The following is a 26,922-nucleotide window of genomic DNA, read 5'->3' as shown; positions in this document are numbered from 1 at the left end:
ATATGAGCAATGGGATGAAGCTTTTTCATTTGAACATGGTTTGTAAAAACAAAAAGCTTCCTGAGATAGGGTGGGTATGCTGAAAGCAGTACTGAACCAACGTAGTCAAACTTTACAGTACTCAAGTGATTTATTTTTTTTCAGCGACTGTGGTGAGGCTGTTCTAAAAGTCTGTATCAGTCATAGTGAAATATTGCATTGGTTTTGATCTCTTTGATATTCTGGAGAATGCTAGTGTATGGGAATGATTATTTTTTTTAAATTGTCATCATTTTAAGTGTTGGCAGAGCAATGAATAGAACAATAATTTATTGAATATTCACACCCTGTATGTATACTTTCATTATACATTTATAGAAGACCCATTGTTTTGTGTTTTCTGCTGGAGGCTAGTCTTGTAAAAGAATAGTCTAGAATAGACTTACTCAGTGCATGTGTTGTCCATTTGCCTGTCAGCAATAGTTTTGACAGAAAAAACAGGGAGTTTGAGTGACTGCTGGTCTGTCTTAAGGTATGGTAATGAGGCTAATTAGGAGAGATGAGAGCTGAACTGGATATGTGAAGGCAATTATCCGTGAAACTTTTGTCATGCTTTATCTTTATCAGATCTCTCTGTATTTTTGGCATTTGCCAGTGGCACATGGAATGGAAATATTTGAAGTGATACATATTTTAGAAAAGCGAAGTAAAGAAGGAAAGCAGAGGCAAATTTATATGAGAACATCTAATTATTAAATTGTGTAACTTAACAAGGATATTGTAGTTCAGCAAGTAAAAACCCTGCATGTGTTATTCTTTTCACTTACATTTACATGAATTAAAATAAATTACTCTTTTTAATAATGAAGTTAGTAGACACCTACATCTCCTCTGATAAGTGTACATTGGTTTGTTTGCACCTTTTAAGCTATGAGTAACTCCGCAAGCATGTTATTAAACGTACTCGAAAGAAAAGCATGTGAAGAGCATGAAAAGGGAGTGAAAAGGCATTTAACTGTAAATTAACAAACCTCCGAATTTCCCTTATTTTTGTTTTTGGGACACTAGTGCGATTTATTTTCAAACCCTTTCTTGCACCAATCCAGTACAAACTGATTAGAAAAGAAGCAGTGAACAGAGCAAATGAAAACCAGGTGTCACAAGTCTTGATGAATCAATGCATATAATTCACAAAGAAAGAAGGTGACAAATGAAACTTGCACATTAATGAGACCATAACCAGGCTCAATTCCTAGGCTGTTTTGAAGAGCCATAGTAACTTCACACATCTTTTTATGCTAAAGGGAAAAAGTGACATCCTCTGAGCTCTCTGCACTCTTCTGCTTCTTGCACTAAGTCATAAGACAGTATACCTCTAATCCACTTTTAAAGAGATGATAACTTTAAAGAAAAACCTATCTATAATAATACCTGCTCAATTAATTTAAAAAATAAAATCTACTTCATAATTTAGGTCATTCTAGAGAACTTGTACATTTCATATTAAACTACCAAATATGCTTACAAAGTCAGGTTTTGTAGTGTAAGTTGAATTTATCTTAGCAATGTGAAATCCTCTCTTCTGAACTTGCTAGAAATACAGGAAGAAGTGTAATGAATAGATATGTGGTAATGATCAACACTTACTGCCCAAATATTTTTCTGTTAAGCACCAGTTCTTTTTTCTCAGACTTTGTTTTGCTGTACATATGTTGTGAGCTTTGAATTTCCTGCTAACAACATTCAACATGTCCAGAATGCCAGCACAAAATGCCCAAGGTCTACAATAATAATCCCACATCTTACATGAGGAACTGAATTGCAGTTTGTGTCATTAATCTGTTTTTTTGTAGTGATGATACTGAAAGTTGTTCAATCTCAGATAGACCTGCTACTCTTACGTTCTTGTTCTGTAAAGCTCAGCTGACTCGCTGCTATCAGTACCCAATTCCTCCTTCCCCTCTGTCCTTCACACAAACAGGTACACACAAATTTTTTTATTTATAAAAAGGCCACTGTTGCCTCCATGAGAGTGTTTAGAGAACACCCCTTTCAATGGGCTTTTGCATGATGGAGAGTATGAAAAATCTTAGCCCACAGTCCAGAAGAGGAGTAGTAGGAATAATAATAATAATAATAATAATAATAATAATAATAATAATAATAATAATAATAATAATAATAATAATAATAATAATACTACAACTACAACAACAATAATAATCGCAACAAACTAACTAACTAAAAAAAACCCAACAACAACAAAACTGGCTTGGCAGTTGTCTGCGGTATGAGAATAAGGGAGTGACCACAGAAATGCCACTTTCAGCCATGAGCAAAAGCAGTGCCAGGGACACAGGACCTCTTCCCATGCATTGATAACCTTACTCACTATAGACTTCACCTTCAGCATTCACAATTATAAAGTTCTGTCCCCCTGTGCAAGAGGGACAACTGAAAACATTTATCTGTTACCTATCAGCTTGACTAATTCCTACTCACTTTAGTTCCTCCTCTACACTCTGCTGTGTTATGCATAGCTGCTCATTAGTATATATTTACAAAGAGGACAAATGTGCTGATTTCCATGTGTCTTCCAATCTAATACCAGAGGTAAATAAGCTAAAGAAGTAATTTATCTAGTTGCAGAAGCTCATACTTTTTTAGTGTGTCTGGATGTCTTTACCAGTTTCTAGCCAGTTGACAATGGTGACATATAAACACTTAAAACATTTGATTATAGTACCACACTGTTGCAACAGGTTACCTGTGGTACTCATAACGACTAAGTTACTAATGAAGTGTCATTTCCTTGCCTTATTTGGTTTGTGTTACAGTCTTAATTATATTTCGATTTTAGAATAAACTCTCAAAGTAGTGTACAGGGATTTGGCCACACGACTTGCATTAACATTAATCAAAATCGTGTGTCTGAATTCCCACCACACTACAAATGTACCTTGGGATTATTAATGGTGATTGTGTGTGGGGGGGCGGGCATGTAAAGAAGGCTTCACTGACGGCTTCCTTTTGTTTGCAGTCTCACTCATGCTCTTCATACCTGAAATAAAAGATGGCAGTGAATACTGAAGCCCTTTGTTTGCTGGCTCTGTCTGTGAGGACAGTGACACTTCGCGTTTCCTCACTTTAATCAACGTGAGCCTAGCAAATCCTTTTTTGCTAATAGCCTGAGATGGGAACTGTAACCCAGGGGGAACAGTCACGTCTTTGGTGAAACCGCGAGATTTTGAACCTGAGGATGAATGACTGGTTCAGATAAATAAAGCTTTATCTCCATCATCCTCTGTGCTAACCAAGGCTTTGTGAACGAGAGTGACTGTTTATCAGCAATTTGCATGTTGCTGGAGTTTAGCCTCATTTTGTATTTTCTGGTTTCTTGTGGCAAGCAAAGTATCAAATACTGATGTAATGGGAGGAAACTGTTTCAGTGGTTCTGGCAGTCCCAGTGGAGGCAATACCCAGAGTTTAGTGAGACAGCCCACCCAGAGGTCCTCCAGACTAATTCAGTGGGCTCCAGGCATAAGGCTTATTTTGGTATGGTTAGCCATGGACTGAGGAGAGTTGGTGTTTGTTTTTTTCATGTGTGTGTTGACCCATTGCTGGCTGGTGGTCACCAATTTGGAGACATGATGAAATCATGGGTTTAATGTCAGAGTATCTCACAGAACCAAAATATAATTATCTCTTCAGGGCCTCTGTAATATGCAAATTAAATATATTGCTGCAGTACCTAACTCAGGAGAGTTTATATCTGGGAATTGAAGCAAAGCTCTACTGTTTATAAGTCGATTACAGTTTTAAGTTATGTTTTTGCATCTGTGTCCTCTGCTGGCTTCTCTAGACCATCCTAAAAGAGGAAAAAAAAAAGTCTTAAACACATTCCATGTCTAAGCAAATCCACGGTTTGTATAAGAAGAAACATCCAGAAAAATACTGACGTTTCCTTGAATATCCTGTCTTGGAATTATAGGTGCTGACTGACTGAAAAACAGGAAAGAAGGAGTTTCATTTACTGGATTTCAAAGCAGTTACTTCACAAGATAAATAATAACTTTTCCATAATGCTTTTCCATTCCTCCATATATGTAATGCAAATAAATTAATAAGAAGTTTCATATCCTCCAAAATTTACAATGATTCCACCGTGTCAAGACAAACAGTTTCTATCTGTAGTGATGACTCATAGATATGGTGTAGAACCCCAAGACTCATTTAAGAAAAATACAGTTATATGTCCCTTTGGCTGACTGAGACTCTAACATTTAATAAAACCAGAACCGCAGGCTTTTTCTTAATTTTTGTCTTAGGTCCAATCTTGCAAAAGCTTATGGATGTGCTTAACTTTACACAGGTGAATAGGCTTATGAAAATAAGTAAGATCTCTCCCATGCTTAAAATTCAGTACAACTTTTTTTTTTTTTTTTTGTATGAGCAAGGCTTTTCTGTGCTGCTATAAAATTATTTTTTATTTCTACTCTATCACATTCAGATGCTTTCTTTGCTAGGTTTTGTTTTAAACTAGCACTTCTAGAAATATGGTGTTCCCACTGTGGCATTGGCGAGAAAAAGAGAAAGTATGTACTTGCAACTTGTATGGCTCCAAGGAAAGTGCTCATAAAGGTCCCCTTAATCCTAGAATCCAACCAAAAAAACATTAAAATTGCTAATGAACAAGCCAAGAGGCACTGCGTAATGAAACAGTTAAAGTAGCACTTGTTTCCTGGCAATGATAGAAAGGATTTTTTCATTTTAAATTTTTTTCAAAAGTATCTTTCAATGTACAGTCCTTTCCAGTTTGCATCTGTCTGCATCGTGAGCGATCCTTTCACCCCCTTTTCAAAGCGATGTGAAGCTTGCAATGCAGGATAATTAAAACAAATCTTGAGTAAACTGTTTTGTGGAGATAGAAGTTTGATGGTTGAATATATAAAAAATTGTAACCAGATGTTGTGCAGAAGCCATAGTAGTTTAAAGATCATGAGCTTTTTCTTTCTTCTTTTTTTTTTTTTTTTTGTATGAAGCAAAAATATTCTAATTGAAGTTGTCAGCAGGAGTGAGACTAATATGCCTGTATTTGATTAAATAATAGTTTATTTAACATTGAGTGTGGCCCAAATTGGCTGAGACTAAAATACAGAAACTTCTTACTTTAAATTTTTGTTTTTAAACAGATAGAAAAGTAAACCTAGTTAATGTTAACATATTTGCTTGGTATTCCCAACCATTCTATTATTTGTCCACTTCTGTGTCTCACTGGAATGCTGTGCTATCCACTGCACACACATTTTCTTCCTATTTTCTTGTTAACTGGTTGGTTGATGGAAGAAATGGAAAAATAAAGATGTGCAATAAAGTCTGGAATGCACTGGTTGATCAGAATTATTACTGAAATCTGGTAGAACTTATGAGCATAACACAAGCATCATCCAACATCCCTTCTTGATAGTCTGTGCAAAGCACAGGAACTCCAACAGACATATTTAAGGGCTATTACTGTATGAAAAGGGCTGTGTGTTTTTAAAAATACTAGAATATTGAAGTATGTGCTGTAGATTGCCTGGCAGTTATTTACTCTGTACAGTACAGCAGTATTTAATGGGTAAACTCAGGATAAGTAGTGGCTAAGATTCTTTCACTAGATGATTGCTAATTTTTTCACTTGCTTTACTAATGAGCATAGTGATGTCTTCTAAAGTCAGATGCTGAGATACTTTCTTTTTTTAGGTACTACCTTACTGCTTAAATAGCCTTGTAGTATTACGTGACACTGTGCATAAACAAGGGATCCCCATGTTGCCTTCTATGAGTAACTGTTGTTAAAACCATAGGAATTTCATTCTCGCTCTTCTCTCTGAAGCTGTTTGGCCTTTTGCATACGAATGGACTGTGTTATTCATCCACAGGCTGCACTGGATTTAAAAATGAACCATAAAGGTGTGAGTTGCTTGGCTTTTTGGTGACATGTGTGTGCATGCAGATACTTCCCGCAGAAACGCATCAAGATCGGGACTGAAATGAGGCACTTTTAAGCCAGATCTGTCTTTAAAATAGCTCATGCCAGTTGTCGAGTGATGTTTCCTATGACAGGGTTTCCCAGTGCTTCCCTTTGCCCCCAGCCATGGGAGCAGCACCCTTGAGGTGCCCGCGCAGTACCCTCTAGTGACCGCAACGAACTGTTGCAGCCCAGCCCGGCTGCTCCTGCACCTTCGCCTCTGTACCTGGGACTGTACCCAGCGCTTTGCGCAGAGCTGATCTTTCAGTGCCCCTACAACCTGCCAGTAAATAGCTGACAAGGCCAAATTTGTAGGGAGATTGCAACATTCTCTAGGAAACTTGTATTCCATTACGAGGCCATTAATCACTGAAATGTAGTAGAAATCCCAGCCCAGGCTGTGCATGCAGCATGTGCTGCAGCACTAGGGCTGGTGTTCCTGAAATGCAGAATTATGTAGGCCATCTTGAAGAGAAGTCTGCCATGTCTGCCCTAGTTGTGTCGTGTACATGGCAGGGCTCCAAAGGCAGATGTCAAGTCCATAGTAAAATCAGCCAAAAATTACCCTTACCATAGTGAAAGCTATGCTCTTTCACTCAGGTTTTTATCTTTTTTTTTTTTTTTCTTCTATGTCTAAAACAGATGGGCATCAAATCACTTCTAGATCAGTATTTTTTCTACCACCTTCTGCTCTTCTTGTGCTTTATGCAATAGGTGGAGTTATTCTGGGTATGAAATAGGAAAGGATTTGTTCTTTGAGTTGGCAAAGGAGGAGTTAGTTGCGAAGCACCTATTTGTTGAATGTCATAGCTCAGATGCTTAGCTTTGCACTGCTCTACAAGAACTTCTGCGTGTTGTTCCCTCATTAACCCAGACTGCTATTAATAAAGGAAACAGGGCCTCATATTTATATTTTAGGAATTATTTCTGGGAGGTATAACTCATTGGTAATTGCAACCTGATTTTGGAAAGATCTTTCCTTATAAAAAAACCATACATGTCACATCCACTTACATATTCAGGCATTATTCAAAAGAGCAATACTCCCTCTGTATCATGCCCAGATTTAAAGCCTGTTTTAGAGGGTCCAGGATACTGTTCGTAGACAGGTAGCTTTGGCAGCCATCCCAAAATCTCCTCAAAGGGTCCAGAGGTTGTTACTGCATGAATCATTCAGTGTTCCCCACACCTTCCTCATCTTCCTGCTGATTTTACTATCAGGGTTTCACAGCCATGAAGTTTCCACAGCCATCTCCATTTCCATGCGACTAGCCACTAAGGTGTGAAATCCTAGTCCGTGACACAGAACCAAAGAATGTTTCCTATAAAATATATGTAGGAAATAAAGGCCTTCTCTTTTCAGTTCCTGAAAGAGGGCTTTTGGCAAAGATGCCAATGAAATGGAAGACTTTTTTTTTTTTTTCTCCTAGAGAAATGGCATGTCATTATAAATGTGCTCCTTTCTGGCATACGTATTTTTCCTTCTCACTCCTAAAGGTTCTGAATTTAGCCTGTGAGCTAGTAGCAGCTGTGATTTTGTAAAGCATGTCTAAATTTAAAGGTTTCTTTTTACTTCAGAGGTGTATACGTGGGCCTCCTGGACTCTTGTTTCACGATCAGATTAATCGTTATACTCGTTTCCTGACATTTTTTGCCTCAATAGCAAAGTCTGATATATTGATCACTAGAACAGGACCAAGCAGTTCCTCTTTGAGCTAGTGCCCTATGTCTGCACTAACACAGGAACACTTTCAGGCAACCCAGTGGTCTCTGCCTCTCCAGTTGCATCATGGATGCAGCCACAGTTGCCTATGAGTGAAGCTACGGAGCTGTTTCACTGAGATCACTTGAGAAAGGGAGCAGAGGGCTTGTTTTACAAGGCATTCCTGCACTGTCAGCTTCATTTAAGAATGAAGGATGTGAAAAATAAGTTAACTGTGGGGTAGCAGGAGGGTTTTTGCTGTGCCTTTCCTTCCAGCCTGGTGTTTAATTTTTTGAGTGCTGTTTTCCAGGCCTTCATTTAGTGCTCTGAACTAAAGTCTGAGTGTGTGACAGGGTGGTTACATTTCTTCCTTGCCGTGGAGAATGCATGATGGAAAACCCTGCTAAGTTATGTGCTTCTCTCATACTGCTCGTCAGGCTCATGCCATTTAAGAGACTGACTGCCCCTGGCAGTAAGCTCACCCTGCCACTTGCATTAGAAACAATTCCTCCAGTGAAATGCGTTCTGTAGGAGCAATTCTGACAATGCAGATTTTGAAGCTGGTGTCTTAAACAATTTAAGAACCACTTTCTTAAATGGAAAGTTCAGAAAGTTTAGTATAGAAAGTACAGAGGACATACCAGTTCCTAGGGCTGCAAAGGCAGAAAAGTCACAAATTATGCATAAAATTTACTAAAGTAAATATTGTTTTTTATTTGTTTTTCTTAAATTATTTCCTTACTGTGTGTTTCTCCTAAAAAAAGAATAATAAATTAAGACAGTTTAGATAATGAGGTTAAACTTACTTAAATAAGGGATTCAGAGTATTCCTTTGTACACACCAATTACCATGATTTTCCTTTTTCTTATGCTTTTGCATGCTCGTACTGGCTCTAGTATTTTATCAGGAAACAGTTCCTTTATTTTAATATTTTTTTTCCAACCTTGTGTTATATCACAGATTTTAAGGTCTTCACTTACAAGGCTGTGGCTCTGTGTTGAATTCCGTGAAATGTTTCCTATCAAACTAGGAGACCATATGCCCATGTTGGCCTAAAATTCTCAGTGCATCATGTACCAGAAATAGAAGCTGGTAAAGATTCTTCAGAGATTGTGTTCACTTGTTCCAAAGACCTGGTTTGTTTATGGAAGGGATGCTTGCAGTACATAAACACTATTTAAGGATAAATGACTCCAAAATGTAGAACAGTTGTTCTCTTCTCCTCATCTTCATGGTATTTTTAAGGAAAGCTATACAACACCCTATATTGAGCCTCATTTACAAGTAGGCATTGGGGTCTTGATAGGAAAGAGCAAATAAATAATTATTTTTGCAAAACCTACATTAGAAATTTCACTCAGTTCCTCATAAACATTCTGAAATTATTAAGGGTCAAATTTAAAAAGAGGTTTCTCCATTTTTAATAGTTGTACAGTTTTACAGATTGCAATCCGTGTCATTCAGCCTGGATGTTGGTCTATTTTAATTAATACTTTTATAGCCATGAAATTTAAAATACTTTATTTTTCAAGGCAAATTAGTAGGAATTAAGGCTAAAATGAATAGAAATTAATAAAAAAAAAAAGTTACAAGCAATCTACAGCCTGTCACTGAATAAAGCTTCACAGAATCATTGAAGCTGAAAGGCAACTCTGGAGTTAATCTGATCCAACCCCTCTGCTCAGAGCATAGTCATCCAGAGCAGGGTGTTCAGGGCTGTGTCTCATCAGGTTTTGAATGTCTCCAAGGTCAGAGACTCCATAGCCTTTCTGGGCAACCTGTTCTCTTCTCCAGGTTGCAGACTCCCAGCTCTCTTAGCCTTTCCTTGTATGACAGATGCCTGAGCCCTTAATCATCTTTGTGGCCCTTCGCTGGACTCTCTCCAGTACATCTGTAATTTTCTTGTACTGGGAAGCCCAGCACTGGACACAGAACTGCAGGTGTGGCCTCACTAAAGGAAGGATCACCTCCCTCGACCTTCTGGCAATGCTTTGCCTAATGTAACCCAGAAGGCTTTTGGCACTTTTAGATAAGCTAGCTTTAAAAGATACACACATGGTGGGGGCTTTTCAAGAGTTGTTTAATTGTTTGGGTTTTTTTGGTTGGTTGGGTTTTTGTTTGTGGGTTTTGTTTTTTTGTTGTTGTTGTTTAGTTTTTGTTTCTTCTTTTTTTTTTTCTTCTCCTTCTTCCAACCCCTCCCCCCTTTTCTGTTTCAGGAGATGCCTCCCTAGATAGCTGTAGGGGTTGATCAGAGCTCTACGCCATTTTTATTTCCTAAAGCTATCTAAAAGGAAGCCATCGAATATCTGTGCTGAAAGTTTGTTCACAGGACAGAGTAAGATGATTATATTAGAGCCAAACACCTAGATACAGACTCTGCTTTATTATCTTGTTATCTGGTAGTGTTTGGAATGGGTTAGATTAGATTAAAATGTCCATTATGAAAAGGCCACTACTTTTCAATATTTACCACACTGTGGTATCTGGGAGACCACAGTTTCTATCCTAAGCTCACAATAGAAAATAACTATGGTAATTGTGTGGTATGGGTTGGCAAATGTTGATTTTTCTGAATGGAAGCCATTCTAGGAGCAGCACATAACAAGATCTGCAGTGAGAGTGCAGTCATAAGCATATTGAAAATAATAGGTGGACATAGTCCACTTTGGATCCCAACCTAGTAACAGCTTTCTCAAGGGGACTGCAGGAGACTCAAACTGTAGTTACTTCAGTTCTTGATCAAGTATTTAAGCTATAGCTGCCCATATGAAATGTTTTCTTGTTATACTTTTTCTGTAATTAAAATTAATGGCCCTAAGGGGAATTTTTTTAAAGTAAAAGTAGCAGGTAAATGTTACCTCACTGTTTTTTACCAAGAAGTAGATGCCTAATTGACATTTCCTCTCTGAGTCCTGGAGACTTCTATGAAAAATTTAGATCCTTATTTTGTAACTCTGAATTAGAAATTATTCTTCCAGTGTAGTTTCCAGATTTGGGGTGCAAATTTGAGAGGATGTAGGTGATCAAAAGGCAGTGAGACTGAGGCTTCTGAGACATTTAATGGCTTTTGAAATTTTTACCCCTGAGGAGCCTTCCCCCTGCTGATTTTGGCAGCCTTCAGCCAAAATCTACAAATGAGAGTTCCTCCTCTCAGTTGCTGGCTTTCTAAGCCATTTTCTGTATAAATAGATATCACGTGGACTTTAATAAGGTCAGGGAATGTTTTTTAAAAGTCTGAGATTTTTTTTTTCCCCCTCAAAACTTAATTTTGCCCATCTGATTTCTGTGGAAGTGGGAACAGATGCCAGAAGCTGAGAACTCCAGCAGCTTTGTGTTCATGCTTGCAGCAGAGTGCTTGTGGGATTGGGACCCTCAATTACTATCACATGTATAGTTACATATTGGCTCTTAGCTGAGATCTGGAAATGCACTCTGGTTCTTCTACCATGTCAAAGTTAGGGGTGTTTAAGGAAATATGGATGTATCTTTCCTCCATTTTTATCTGTGCTTTAGATGAATGAGATTACTTCATGAAAGAAGGGATACGTGGGCTGCCTTCCTGAACATAAATCCTCTGGTATTGAGGCCTGCACTTACGCACCTAATTCTATGTTTCAGTGCCTTTATAAATGTCTCTATCTTAAAAAGTGATTCTGTCTATAGCAAAGTCTAACTATTAATTGAGATTCCCCATTTGAGACAAGCAAGGCTTGGATATTTTTCTCATATGCCAAGAAGTTAAAGAGTCAGAAACATTTCCAGAGCATTTCTCAATGTCTCTTTCAGTGTGCTTAGTCCAGTTACTGATCAGAAGGAGTCTAATTTTGTGTTTCTAATTTGAAAAAATGCAAGAGTCTCGTAATGACTTAGATTTGTTCTCTACTGGCGCTGAGCTCGTTGGAAGCGCACGGCGCTGGGGAAGGAGCAGCAATCTGTGTGCATGAGCTCTGGGCGTTCGGGCAGCCACTCAGGTTTGCTGCTGCTGTGTGAATCTGTCTCGGCAAAGTGCTCGTAGAGGAAGGTTTATATTATTTAGGGACAAGGATGACAGTTACTAAACCAGGCTCCATCTATCCTGCTTATGCGCAGTAATGCATCTACCTAACTTTTTTTTTTTTTTTTTTTTTTTTTTAGTGTTATTCCGAAGTTGGACTTCTTTTATTAATCTGATTTTTTATTTCTTTGTATAGGCGTTTTTTTATAATTGCCTGAGTGGTCAAGTTGATTTAGAAAACTGGGAAGAAGTTTAGCCAAAAAATTAGCTATTTTTACAGCAGTTACTAAAAAGGACTGATAAAACCTGTTACAATACAAACATAGTTCTGGTGAAGATGCTGAGAGATGCTGCTGGCATCTTTTTACTGTGTTAGGTGATAAACTTCAAAAAGAAAACAGGACTTGGGCAGATTGAAGTTCAGATACTCATGGGCACACCTCAGGAGAGATAACACATTACAGTGAATCAGTGTACAGGAGGAAGGGAGAAAAATGGTGTTACACTGGGGGACAGCAAAGATAATCAGGGCTCTCTTCTTGAGTAGCTGCAGCCAGTCCCACTAATGGAAGTGCAACAGAAGAAACTGGCGGCACAAGGTATGAGTTCGTTTTTACAGATGGCAATGCAGACAAGTTGGTAATTGAGAAGAAAATTGTGTATGTGTGCTGTTTGACGGGGGACAGCCCGTTGCAGTACTTTGCTGTGTAATTAACTTGGTGAGTTATTTGAGACAGAATTTCTATTCCTCTTTAATAGATTTCAGTTGCTGCAAAATTACGTCATTATTGTGCAGGGAATGCAGGTTTCCAGGTTGTGGTTTTTGGTTTTGGTTTTTTTCTGTGTTTTTGTTTTGGTTTGGTTTTTGGTTTGGGGTTTGTTTGTTAGTTGTTTGTTTTTGTGGGGTTTTTTTCCCTATTTTTTTCCCTTTTTTGTGTTAATGAAATTTTAAAATTCATTTTTGGGTTGCCTCCATGGAGTTCTGTGTTGTACTGCCTGTAGTCAGTGGCAAAATATACCAAAAGGGATATCGTGTCATAGTGTGGCAGCTGTTGCTTAACGGAGTCAAGAGATAAAAGGATGATCAGCTTGTGTAAATTTAAGGTTAAGACCTTAAAAATACATTATAGCTAGTAAAAAATGGTTTAACAAAACTGCCTTCTAAAAAATCGTATAGAATAATTAGGTAGATATTTAACTCCTTGCCAACCAGATTAGCATATAGTTCCACCAGAAAATATTTCTCAGTGTTCGTTACAAATGCCTCATACCATAAATATGTATGTGTATTTATTTATTCTGTGTGTATGTATTTGGCCCAACAGAGGATCACATATATATTTTAACACACAGTGTTTTAATAATCAACCACCACTAACTGTGGCAAGGGATCTAGACTGCAGAAGTTTTACTTTTTCGTATTTGTGCCACTGCAGATCTTGAGTGGGAAACTTTGAAGTTAACTTCCATCCCTGTTTGGATTAACAAGGGGATAAACTGGGAACTACATGTTTTTCATTGATAAATGCTCAAATGAATGAAAATTCATAAGTCATTGTAAAGCATACTGTGATTACTTATGTGGCTCCTAATGGATGATTGAAGTGATGGTAAATTCCTGCATGTGGAGCTCAGGTTCTTGCTGAAATTGGGTCCTGTCTGAAGCCAGTTCCCTTCCAGCTCAGTGGCAAAGGTTGGGTCAGCTGTAGCTTGGGGGAGGAAATAAAGGTGAGGAGATGATGGGGGTGAAGAGATAGATTTAGTTACATATTTGCATAGCTTTGTTTTCTTACTTTAATAATTTAATTGTTTTACTTTAGTAGCATGATATCCTAAACTAATATCTTACTGAATTCTTCTTGCTTAGTAAGACACAAAGACATGGTATTTTGCTGCCAGTTTTTTGGGTGTTCTTCGGGGGTTTTTTGAGTAGTGAATGCCATTGCTACTAAGGTAGCTTTACAGAATGCAGGGAAATGCTGCAAATGGTTGGACGAAATCTGTTCATCTGCATTTTTGCTGCTGATAAAAAATAATTGCAGTTTACATGCACATTAAAATATTTACTCTCCCTAAGGGAGCGCCGGTAGGATTCTGAAAGGCTGTGCTAGTAGTAATGTTTAATTTACTGTCTGCTTTTCCCCCCCTCTACACACAGCCCCTCCCAACCTCCCCAATTCCACTAATTAAAAGTTTGTAATACACTATATATTATTAAAAGATGCTGTCACAATAAAGTGTTTAAAATCCCACTAAACTTTTTATATTAATTAGATATATAATTTTAACTTTCCTCTTGGCATTTTTACTTTCTTCCTACCTTGCCTTTCCTAACCTCTTTCTTACGCAACTTTCAAATACAGCTCTTTAATGTAATTGCTCTTGAAAATGTCTTAGATGAAGAGTTCGGATTTGGCACATTAAATTGACTTCATGAGGCATCTGTTAACTCATAGTTAAGGTTGAAAACAACTTCTACTTTAACACTCTGCTTTATGTGTTTTGCTTTTTCTGACAACTTATGCTTTGGGGCTGAAAATTTGCTGTGCCTGGTGTATTCCTGAAAGCTGTCCAAGTTATAAAGGGAAGAAAACCCAATTACTTTCATTTTAGTTTAGACATAGTTACAGCAAAAGCAACTAAAATCTTAAAATGTGAAACTTTACAGGGACATAGTTGTGGCTGTTTTCACAGTTGAGAGAGAAAGCAGTTTTGATTAAACACGTTCAGAAAGGTCTTGAGTGCCTCTGCAGCCAAAAGAATGAGGGCTGAAAGATTCTTTTCCCATCCTAAGCAGCAGAAAATAACACTTACTCCAGATGCTGCCTTGCTGCCCAGGTTTTAAGCTTTGGTAAATCTGAACCTCACCCAAGTTCCAAGAACTAAATACCTCCTCATACAAGGAGGACAATACCTGGAAAGACCTAGCGGGTGTGAAACAAGAAACTCCTAAAGACTCAGAGCAGTGCAAATGCAACATATGCAGATGTAAATATGAGAGTATTAAATTTTTCTAAACTGTGTGGTAGCAGCCGGACGATCACAGGTATGGGACCAGCTGCTGATCCTATCCACAGCAAGTCACCTGGCTCAAACTTAACAGAACGTGTTCAGGTTTCCTGGTACCTCCCTTTTGTACCTGCTGTGTTGCCACAGGGCAGCCAGAGTCAACATTTTGCCTTTTTTCTTCAGGGAGGCATGTACGGTTGTAGTCCCTGACTTTGTCGTTGGAAATTGGTTAGGCATGTGGTTAAGCATGTGCTTATTCTTGAGTACTATTTATGATTTCTCTGCACTTTATATTCTGGGGCTGCAATTACAGTGTGCTCTACTTCTGGCATGTAAGGAAAGACACAGTAAAAAAATGCACTCAGGCTTCATCATATCTTTGTTTTGTGATGGGGAAGTGAAAGTAATCAGCAAAAAGACAAGTTTTGTTGTGTCCAAACCAAGAGGGTGATGTAAGAAAAATACTTGGCTCATGCTTGTGAAGCCTATTTGAGTTTCTAAAAGCATCTTCTGGCAGAAATTTTGAAAACAGGATGTGTTTGGCACTAGCAGAGTGTCAGGCTCTGTTGCTTAGTCTAGCTAGCTAAAAAGCTACAGTTCCTAGGCAGTGTTTTTGGCTGTGCTTTTACAATACAGATTTTGCTACAAGAAATTCCATTGAAATAATAGCTGAAAGTTCAGAACATTTAAAAATATTTTTTTCTCTGTGTAGTGTAATGACACAACTACAAGTTTTCAAATTATGTATACTGTGAAGTATTTTTTTTTAAATTGAATGCAGTTTTTTATTAAAAACAAGGGCCTGATCCTGTTAAGATGCCTGACCTAATTACTTGTTACGTTACTGTCCACATTTCCATTGCTTAGCAGAAAGCACTACTAATAATTTCCTTGTGTAAATGAAGTATTAGTAACTAGTGAAAATCATTTAAGGAGTTAAAAGAATTAGGCATTTAGTCTTGACAATCTGTACACCAAGTTTCAGACTTGTTCAATTTGAAACGGTCAAGATATGAAACCATAAAAAATGTGAGTAAATACTCTGCATATCAAGGGTTGTTATGCAATTACATGCTTTCGGCATGGCTCTTACTGAGGGAAAACAGCAGAGAGATCTGCAATACTTGTTCAGTGAATAATTACAAACTATCATAGTTTAGCTACATAAGAATAATAATCCACTTGTTGGTTTGCTACTACTAAAATACTAAAATGTGTGCTTACTTTTTTCCCCCAGAGCAAAGCCACTATGAGTGTAGATTTGTAAAAAGTTATCTGAAAAACTTGAAATCCCATCTTCCCCATACCCCCTCAGTTTTGGCCAGTCTCCGAATTTTAAACAGCTGAACTGATTTAAATGAACTTTTCAGTACCAAAAAAGAAAATAAAATTAAAACAAACAAAAAAAAGTTACATCTGGGCTGACAAAAGCATGTGCCACATTTCAGCCCAATGTTATTTGAGACAACCATGGTATGAATGCCCAGACCTAGGAACTGGAATGGAAATAGAGCCAGGCACTTCACTGGGCTGGCCCCTTCAGGATTTGAGATTGCAATGTAGATGTTATAAGGCTTCAGATGATTAAAGCTGAACTTAGTAGATGCATATTTTATTTATTTAGACTCTTTTGGCTGATTCTTCCAAGGCTGTATAGGAAATTTTCATGGATAACTCCAGTTAGTGTTAGTGGCGTTAATCATAGACTGAAACCTTTTTATCTGTGGCTCAAACTCTCTCATGGCTACTTACATCCACTTACGTTTTCTGGATTGATTTTAAGAGATTATTTTGCTATGATAAGTGTAGGTTCACATTTGAAAAAGAGCAAAGGATTCCATAACATGTTTCTTGAAAATACTAGCTGATGTGGTGCTTAACAGAGCACTTGAGCACATGGCTGAGTTTTATGGAGGTCGTGGGCCGTAGCTGTTGCACGGACTTTGCTGGATTGGAGCTCAAGTTGCCTGTTCCTTTGCAAGACTACCTAGAAAACTAACAATATTGTCCATTATTATTGCCTAGTACATACACTGAGTATGCAAAGCCAAACAAACTCATGTAGAAGTATCATCTCTTAACAGTAGAAGTTTGAAGTATCGTGACTAAATAAAATTTAACGCAGAAAAAATTAGATAATTTCTGTTGGCCAGTAACTTTTCTAAAACTCAGTATACGGGAAGTAAAGGCCCATGGTTTTTGGTTTGTTGGTTGTTTTTTTTGGGGGGGTTTGTTTTTGTTTCGGGTTTTTTTTTTTGTGGTATGTTTGTTTTAAGAAATTTTATTAGTTTAAGAGAAGAGGACTATAGGAAATATAGGCTTTTAAAAATAGCTTCTGTTTTTTCTTGCCCACATCATCAACATTTCTCAGGTGTACTTTGACGAGCAGGTCTGTTCTGTGTCTGGTGGGATCTGGGAGTCAATAATATTCAGTCCAATTCTGTCACAGTCCTGTTTCACCTCAGAAAATCAATTCTAAAGCTTATTGTCCCTACTGTAAAAAGCTATTTCATAACCAAAAATCTCAGCAAAGTAACTGCATTTATTTTTTTTCAGAGGTAATTTAATTCTTAATTAATTATGTTATGTGATCTATTTTGAAACATTAGGGGAATAATCATTGTTGATTATCATATAAGTTACTTAAATAATACAGAAATAAGAGAAGGTAAAGAAAGATAAGTAATTCTTAGAAGAGCATGTAAGATGAATTTACACACTTTGCATTAAATAAGCACAGGTATGGGGTTTTGATATATATAGCTATTACTAGATATTTTGTCATTGTATTATTTCATTGCAACTAATGTCCAGTTTGAATCAGATCTTTCTTTTAAAAAAGAGAGAAAAAAAATAGTTACTTTAGTCAATGTTTAAAGATACACTAGTTCCGTTACATTCAATGAATACTTCAGTGTTATTACACATTATGTCACCATTCAGGTGTGTACAAATGCAGAGTATAAAATAGACCATTCTCTATATTTTGAGTCTTCCATGACTTGGTAGAGGGTATATCCCAAACTCAAGGAACACAAGCAGAAGTAGAAGGGTGGAAAGAATGACTCAGGTTATGTCTCCACTTGGTTAATACACCAAATCAAGGCTGACAGACAAAAAAGTAGGAATGGAAAGGAACAGTTCTGGAGTTGTATCCAAACCCTGGCCATGTACAGTCATTTCCACTTGGAAAGTTTTCACCCTTCAAGTGGACTGAATTTGGGTTAGTTTAGTGCAGCTTTATTGTACTGTTGAGGAAAATATTACAGCAGCCACGTGAAGCTGCAAAAAATGCAACCACAAGAAGAGTTGGGAGCTTCAGTTTGCTTATAGGCAAGCGCACCTTCACAGTGAGCTGCATCTCCTATACACAACTAGTCAGTTGTTTGCTGAAGGACATCAGCTAGCATTTAGTTCTTCCCATAGTCAAATAGAGAAAAACATTGTAAAACATTGTTTATGAGGAAAGGCTGAGAGAGCTGGGTCTCTTTAGTTTGGAGAAAAGGAGACTGAGGGGTGACCTCATCAATGTTTACAAATACATAAAGGGTGAGTGTCAGGAAGATGGAGTTAAGCTTTTTTCAGTGATGACCAGTGATAGGACAAGGAGTAATGGATACAAATTGGAGCATAGGAGATTTAAGGTGAATATCAGAAAAAAATTTTTTACTGTGAGAGTGACAGAGCACTGGAACAGGCTGCCCAGAGAGGCTGTGGAGTCTTCTTCACTGGAGACATTCAAGACCCGCCTGGACTCATTCCTGTGTGATGTACTCTAGGTGACCCTGCTCTGGCAAAGGGTTGGACTAGATGATCTTTCAAGGTCCCTTCCAACCCCTATGATTCTATGATTCTATGATTGTACATTACTGCTTCTGATTTAAGAGACAAAGTAGGGATGATGGAAGGGGGTGAGAGAGAGATTATCTTGATGACAGTCTTGATTTTATTGTATCACCTTAAAGTAGCACAACCTGTTGTACTAATGAAATTGTGTTCTTGGTTTAAAAGGGCAATTGTTGGCCTGACTTTGTGCTCACTAAAAATATTTCCCCAATCTTGTTAAATTATTGCACTCATTTCAGGTTTTTATGGCTATAGAGCTTACCAGCCATCATTTCTTTATGTTTCATTCATTTTCCTTGTATTGATGATTAATGGAGGATGTCGAACGTTAGAGTGAGCAGGCATCAGCAAATGCAAGATCATAATTAGTTTAGCTGACGAGGGCCTCTGATAGCACTTGCATCTGGATGGAAAAATTACCCTATAGGGAACTGGCTGCTCACCAGGTCTTTTTAGTGATACATTGTGAAACACCCGATGAATCAAATGCCCTTTCAATGCCAAGAAAGTGTTCCAGTCTTGAAGCCAAAATTATGTCTGCAGAAAGCTTTCCATTTGAAATGTATCAGAGTACAATTATAACCATTGTATTTTTTTGGCATGAACGCCAGTCTTCTACAGTATGGACTAAAGTTAAATAAATTACTTAAATTTTATAAAAGCCTGAAATGTTGACTTATAGTGTTAGTAATTTTTAATTTATGATAAAGTTAGTTTTTACCCAGGCTGTTTTTCCCAGTACTCGGTCATTCTTATCTTAGATACTGAAGGTTGCAAAAAAGAAGCAGAGTTGAAATTCAGATTTTCTTTTCAGCAAAAGAATTCTGTTTCCTGGTTATTAGTATTTGTACCCTGAAACACAGCCTTACTTTGCTTAAATGAGAAGTTTAGTGAAATAATTAATCCATAGAAAGAATTTAACAAGTAATACTCATAAATGTGTCTACTTTTAAATATTCCTGGATCATTATGAAAGCTGATGAATACACAGCTCAGTCTGTTTAAAAATCAATATATATTTAGAAAGTTTAACTGTGCCTTTCTTTGCTCAATTAACATAAAATTAAAAATTGTATCCATTGATGAGACACTGTTTTCTGGGGTTTCAAGTAAAATTGAAAGGAGGTCTCGTTAAGAATACTGTACTTTTATTCGTTTGGCAGAGTTTGCTCTTCTTTCTTGCTGGGCAGTGGGAAATGTATGGTAACTTATACTGATTTCAGAAGTGAGACTGGAACTGAATATCATGTATTCAATTAATGAATTGTCATCTCTGTTAAAGGAAATAGTATGGTACAGATACAAACTGTAATTAATTGAAATGTTTGTTTTTCGGAATTCTTGTTACCGATCGCACTTTAAAATTGAACAAACTAAAAATAAGTCATCTCCTGTGAACTGCAATGAACAAACCAGGAGAGTTTTACAGAATGTTCTCTGTCAGCTTCCAAAGGGTTTTTTCAGAATTTGCTGTTTAGAAGTCATCATTAAATGCACAAAACCTGAAGTTCAAAAAGTTAAAGCTGTTATTCTGAAAAGACTTTGGTGTTTCACACACCTCATCCATCACTCTAAGGTTAATTATAATGAAAATCAGTGGTGCCTATTAAGCACAATTGAACCTGACCTCATTATGGGCAGTGTGGTTTTATACTGTCATTGTTGCCAGTCTAGAGACAAAACTCCTGTGTTGATTTGTCCTAACTCCGCAGCTCATGTGACTCACCTCTGACCTGTTTTTTTTCCTGTGTGTTTTTTTTTTCCTTCCCTATTTCAGAGACGTAGAGGCTCGGGTGTTTTTTGTGCCAATTGCCTGACCACAAAGACCTCTCTCTGGCGAAAGAATGCAAATGGTGGATATGTATGCAATGCGTGTGGCCTCTACCAGAAGCTTCACTCGGTAGGAAGAACTTACTGGTTTGTTCAGAAAAAAAAGGGGTAATGCAGCTAAGCTGGGCAGCTGTGGTCTTAACTGGTTGTGTGATCAGTACCACTCCCTGGCCTGCAGTTAATTTCCTAGCGGGGTTTTGCAGTATGGTCACTTTGGGATCAGATGTGATTCATTATGAAATAGGCTGGGATGCTGTGGGTAGATGTGTTTGAGATCACCAGTGATGCATTTAATTATTTTGATACAAAATAAGGGGAAGATCATTTCCTTTCTGGGAATTTCATTTAAAGGAATACAATATGTTGTGATGAAAAGTCTCTAAGTGCACAAGCCCTCATGTTCGTAATAAAAAAAAATCATCATAATAAAAAAGATTTCCTGAAGATATGGGGTGGTAGGTTGTTTTGGTCTGTTTTTCTACAGTTCTTATAGTCTGCTGGAGGATTCTGAAGTAACTCAACAAGGAGGTTACTCACTTGATGGCACTCATCACTTGTTGAGAAGATTCACCATCCTTCAGGATCAGGCAGTGAATAAGTAATAATCATGGGGTGTCTACATTAGTTTTTATCTTACCACATTTGTCTTGATCCTGAAAGATGTTGAATGCTCTGGTCCAAGTCCAGGAAAGCCATGCTTAAGTGTGTCCTTGAATCAGTGCCAAAATGCTCCAAATCTTTCAGGTTAAGACCCAGTAGCTAAATATTATCCCTGCTATCTTTAATCGAAGCCTGTGGAACAGTCAGGTGAACAAAATTTGACTCTAATTAATTAATTTTTTCGCCATGCCTATGAAGTTAAGAAGCATTTCTATTTTTCAGAAATAGAAGCTGAGACAGCCTTTGGGAGTTTGCCAAGGCAATGTAACAATTCAGGCTTAGACCCCAAATCAGAAATCTATGTTGTGATTGAGAGTGTATTTTGACAAACTTTTTTCAGAAATTCTCTTTCCAATTTCTTTAACAAAAAAAAAAAAAAGGCACTTAGGAAATTATATTTCAATATTTCAAATGCATTAGGACTCCCAAGTCTTAAAGCCAAGTCCCAAGCCTATGCCTATTTCTCTTTACATTTTAGGCATAAGCTTCTAAATCAATTAGTAGTTTCTGTGAATGTTGCCATTGGTCTTGTGTTCATGCCATGGAACAGTCCTGTTTACTCAAGATCATGTTCAGCCAGCCCATTTAATAAAAAAGGAAAACACTCCAATTTTTGAAAGCAGCAAAACCATCACTAGCCTGATAGGTTAGCTGTGTTTGCTGTGTGCTGTCTTCTTAGGTCAATAACTGTTTTTAAGATCCAGAACAGTCCAGAACCCAGACAGTCAAATAACATCTAAGCAGGAAAAGATGGACTAACGCACCTCTGGACAGGATCTTGGCCAAGTTTTGCTCAAAGTACCTTCCTGGAGATCGCTCAAAGTCCTAGACACAATGTCTAATTTAAGGGAGTTAATCAGTGGAAAACATCCACAAGGATTTTAAGGACTGTTTGGCTTTTTAACATAAATTTGATGTTTGAGTCCAGTTATTGGTAGATCTTCCATTCACACCCCACATTTTCCCTATTTTTAATATACTTTTCTAAACTATAGTGTTGGACCTTACTGTGATTAGTAGCATAAAGTATGAAAAGATAAAAGCTACTAGAATCAGTTTTGAATTCAAACACGTAGCTCAGATAATTCTCATGAATCAGCAGGAGCAAACTTGTGTGCTTCCAACAATAATAATTAGCAATACAATATCAAACTTTATTTTCTGCATCTAGAAAGTGAGAAGCTGACACAATCTTTAGCTCCACTGTTCAAGTACAGCTATAAGCTGTCATTCAATGGGCATTTGAGATTAATATCTTCAATTGAACTTTGACCAAACAAATGCAAAGAATTTAATTAAGCCTTGACTCTGCTGTGGTAAGATAGCAACTCCATTGTAAGCTTGAGTCTGAAGTAATCAAGCAAATCTCTCCATTGGGACACCTTTTGAGGCAGTCCCATGCAAAGGGAAGCACTTTAGACTGGCACCAGAAAGATGACAGTTTCTTTTATTTGTCTGCCTGTCTAGCTAGCTATCTCTTATTGAAAAATTAAAGTATTTGTCAGATATGTTTTTGAATTAAGAAGTCTAGGATGATGCAGTTATTATGTAAAGGTCTGAAACTGTACATATTTTGAGGGAATAGTACTGTTCCCTTCCATGGACCACGCAGTTAAATTAAATTATGCTACACAGCTCAAAATTCGCCTATAGATATTTCATAGCTCTGTTTTGATTGGATTATCCCTATCAAGAACTACTGCCCTCATTACCTCGAGTAATACATGTGTCTTTAAGGTCCCTTTTTTTACTTGTATTGAATATGAAGAAAAATCCGTTGTCTGTCAGATACTACTAGATGATAGTGACTGACAAATGTTAAAATGATAGTGATTTCTGCAGTAAGTCACATTTCCATTTCTGTGATACCCTTGAATAATTTCTTAACGTATTTTCAAAAATGTTCAATCCATCTAAGGGTCATTTGCATGTAACTTGCCAGATTTTTCACATTTCTCTCCCCTAAAGCAGACAACTATGCTAAGAAATGTGTAATAATATTCCAACAGTCAATTACTAGAATATATTTAGTGAAAAAAATGCTTCCAGTTCACTGCAAACATATATACAACAATCACATTTGCTTACAGAGAAAGATATATCCCTTGTCTCCCCAGAATTATGAATGTGACCATTTATATTGTAGTGCTGTTCCTTGTTTTTTAATAGAATCATAGAACTATTCAGGTTGGAAAAGACCCTTGGGATCACCAAGTCCAACCATCATTCCTACTCTACAAAGCTCTCCCCTAAACCATATCCACCAACACCACATAAGAACGACCCTTAAACACACCCAGAGAAGGTGACTCAACCACCTCCCTAGGCAGCCTATTCTGGTGTCTGACCACCCTTTCTGTGAAAAGTTTTTTCCTAATGTCCAGTCTAAATCTCCCCTGTTGCAGCTTGAAGGCATTGCCTCTTGTTCTGTCAATACTTACCTGTGAAAAGAGACCAGCACCAACCTCTCTACAATGACCTTTCATGTAGTTGTAGAGACTGATGAGGTCTCCCCTCAGCCTCCTCTTTCTTAAACTAAACATTCCCAGCTCCTTCAAGTGTTCTTCGTAAGATTGATTCTCTAGGCCCTTCACCAGCTTCGTTGCCCTCCTCTTTACTCACTCCAGCACCTTGATATCTCTCTTGAATTGAGGTGCCCAAAACTGGACGCAATACTCCAGGTGTGGCCTCACCAGTGCTGAGTACAGGGGGACAATCACCTCTCTACTTCTGCTGGTCACACTATTTCTAATACAAGCCAGGATGCCATTGGCTTTCTTGGCCACCTGGGCACACTGTTGGCTCATATTCAGCCTCTTGTCAATGAGAACCCCCAGGTCCTTTTCTGCCAGACACTTTCCAGCCACACTTCCCCAGGCCTGGAGCGTTGCCTGGGGTTGTTGTGGCCCAAGTGCAGGACCTGACACTTGGCCCTATTGAAGCCCATACCATTAACATTAGCCCAATGGTCCAATCTATCCAAGTCTCTCTGTAAAGCCTCCCTGTCCTCATGCAGATCAACAGTCCTGCCTAGCTTGGTGTCATCTGCAAACTTACTGATGATACACTCTATGTCCTTATCAAGATCATTAATAAAGATGTTAAACAGAAACAGTCCCAACACTGAGCCCCAAGGAACACCACTTGTGACTGGCCACAGCTGGATTTGACTCCATTGACCATCACTCTTTGGGCCCAACCATCCAGCCAGTGCTTGATCCAACAGATTGTATGCTCATCCAGGCCATGTTTTTTTTTAATGAGAGTTCTATGGGAACAGTGTCAAATGCTTTTTGAAGGTCCATATAGACAATATCCACATCCTTTTCCTTATCCAATAGTTGGGTCATTAGGTCATAGAAGGAGATCAAGTTCATCAGGCAGGACCTGCCTTTCATAAATCCATGCTGACTGCCTGATCCCCTGGTTATCTTCTATATGGCTTCTAATGACACTCAAGATGATCTGCTCCATGACCTTTCCTGGTACTGAGGTCAGACTGACAGGTCTGTAGTTTCTCAGATCCTCCTTTCTGCCTTTCTTATAGATGGATGTTATATTTGCTACCTTCCAGTCCTTTGGGACCTCCCCAGTTAGCCAGAACTTCAGGTAAATAATGGAAAGTGGCTTGGAGATCATGTCTGCCAACTTTTTGAGCACCCTTGGATGTAGCCCATCCGGTCCCATAGACTTGTGTATGTCTAAGTGGTGTTCTAACTTGGTCAAGAAAACTTGATTTTTTTCCATAGTGATTCCTTGGCCACATCCTTTGACTTATTTCAGTGAGGAGTTACACCTTGTTATTCTAGGATTAGACATACATGATCGTCTAGTGGAGAGATCACCTCAGTTTCCCATGTTATCTAGGAAGTATGATCACAATAATTTACTGAACTATTTGTTGAATAATGTAATTTTTTTTTAAGTTACTCATAAATTCAGGGTAGGGACATTACCAGTTTATACAGAGATAGCAAAAAAGATCTGTAATCACGTTCAATATATTAAGTGTAATTAAGAATCTGACAAAGGGCATTTTAAAAATAGTATTCTGGTAGTGTTCCCACTATTTTATAAATTTAGTACCTCATTGAAAATGAAGAAGAGAGCTTAAACTTTTCTCTTTGCCTCTGCTTCAACTAAATACACAGTATTTCTGTCTGCAACTTGCTAAGAAAAATGTGGGTAGCTTCACTGCACTGAGTAGTCTGTTTTATTCAGCTAAAAACTAGCTGGATGAGTACAGTCATTTGCATGCTGAAGAATTTTTGAGTTAGACCTACAGCCCTTAGCTCCTAGTAGCACATGACTTGGAAGAGCCTGAGCTACAAAGAAGTTTGTGAGGCTCCTTAATCTTAGGTATAAAGATGCTTCTTTTAACAGTTTCCAGGATCAGACTTCATATCTGTAGCAAGAAGAGTAAGACTAAAGGTATTTCCAAATTATCGAAAGGTTATCTGGAAGCCACATGAAAATACTCTGTATTGTATAAATAGAACTTCAATAAGAGCAATGTCAACAACATTGCAAGATCTCACAGCATGTCAGCATATTAATTGGCCATTGATTCTGCAATCTATAAACTTTATTTGCATAGAATTTACACAGAAAATATTATAATTTTATCTAACCATGATTTTGCCTCAACTTTGATCTGTTTGAGGAGACTGGTTCAAGGTGCTGTTTTTCTGCTAAGTTTAAATTTCTCTTCTTAAAAACCTAAATCAAAGTGTATATTACTTCTGATTTAGAGTTTTAATCGAAAGTCAAATATTAACAAGTAGCTGCACTGCCTAAAATGCAGTTAACCATCCAGAAGGAGCTGACTTAAGGGAAATAAATAGGTGAAAAGGGAGAGAAAGATGGCAAGTCTTTAGAGAAACTAGATTCCTACAAATAATAGAGTGAGCGATCTTCCAGCTCTGGATGATTTTTCAATTAATTTAAAGTTATAAATATATATAAAAATTATGTTACATCCGAGGTAAAAATTGTTTTGAGCATTGACTGTTGGCCAAAATTTAATCTGCACTTTGGAACAATGTTAAAAAAGAAAATTTCCAAATAAAACTATCAGTGGAGTACTGTGTGGAGCACTCTTCTGGCCTCCCACCGAAACAGGATTATGTGTGCATTTGGATGAGACAGATGGCAACTGCCAGCACACCAAACTGGAAGACTTTTTCGTCATTTTTGTTGTTTTAGTATCTGCCCAGTAGGGCAACACGTACCAACAATACAGTGCCATCTTTCATTCACATACCATGTCCTTCCTGCTGAGGAGCTTTTCAAAAAGACCTGGCTGCTGTCCTTCCTCATACTATTTTTTTTCTTCATACAAAAATATAATTTTAGAATCACAGAAACATTTTGGTTGGGAAAGATCATAAAGATCATCAGGTCCAACTGTTAACCTAGTTCTGCCAAGTTTACCACTAAACCAAGTCCCTAAGTAGTTTCAGTTCTCATCTAAATAGGCCACCTACCCTGAACTGGTGTGAGGAAGTAGCAAATGGAAACAGAAGTCCTCACTTGGTTCTTTCCTCTGCCACTTCTCAATGCTTTTTTCTTTACAGACCCTTTTTTCCCACGTTTAGGACTTCTCTCCTTCAGGACTTACTAGCACATCATTAGTAGCATTTAGAAGGAAATACAGCAGGGATAAAGGAGGGGGAGTTGGGACCAAAGTCCCAGGTAGACATTTTGGTGCTTGGGATAATATTTTTCCTGGACTTTCTTCTCCATCTTAGTCTCTTTTCAATCACCATCATCCCACTCAGCACTACAGTGAACGTGCAACCCTTTTGCTAGGTGACAGCATTGGTGGTCAGCAAGCCATGTATTTCCTTTCATTTTCTGTCCATGTCAAAGGGTGATGGATATCAAGG

At 37.8% G+C, this 26,922-nt stretch overlaps 1 protein-coding gene across 3 annotated transcripts in view; it reads left to right on the top strand.

Annotated features, from left to right (window-relative positions):
• Window positions 1–26,922, top strand: part of TRPS1 (transcriptional repressor GATA binding 1) — a 218,631-nt gene that overhangs the window by 184,983 nt on the left and 6,726 nt on the right. For all 3 annotated transcript variants that reach the window (XM_051609788.1, XM_051609789.1, XM_051609787.1), the window contains one exon: window positions 20,322–20,444. In XM_051609788.1, the coding sequence (XP_051465748.1) occupies window positions 20,322–20,444 (123 nt within the window). The remainder of the gene's footprint in view (window positions 1–20,321; window positions 20,445–26,922) is intronic.

Source organism: Apus apus, chromosome 2 (genome assembly GCF_020740795.1).
Source record: "Apus apus isolate bApuApu2 chromosome 2, bApuApu2.pri.cur, whole genome shotgun sequence".
Lineage (NCBI taxonomy): Eukaryota > Metazoa > Chordata > Aves > Apodiformes > Apodidae > Apus > Apus apus.
Note: the sequence above shows the minus strand (reverse complement) of the source record. Positions and strands in the feature narration are given on the sequence as shown.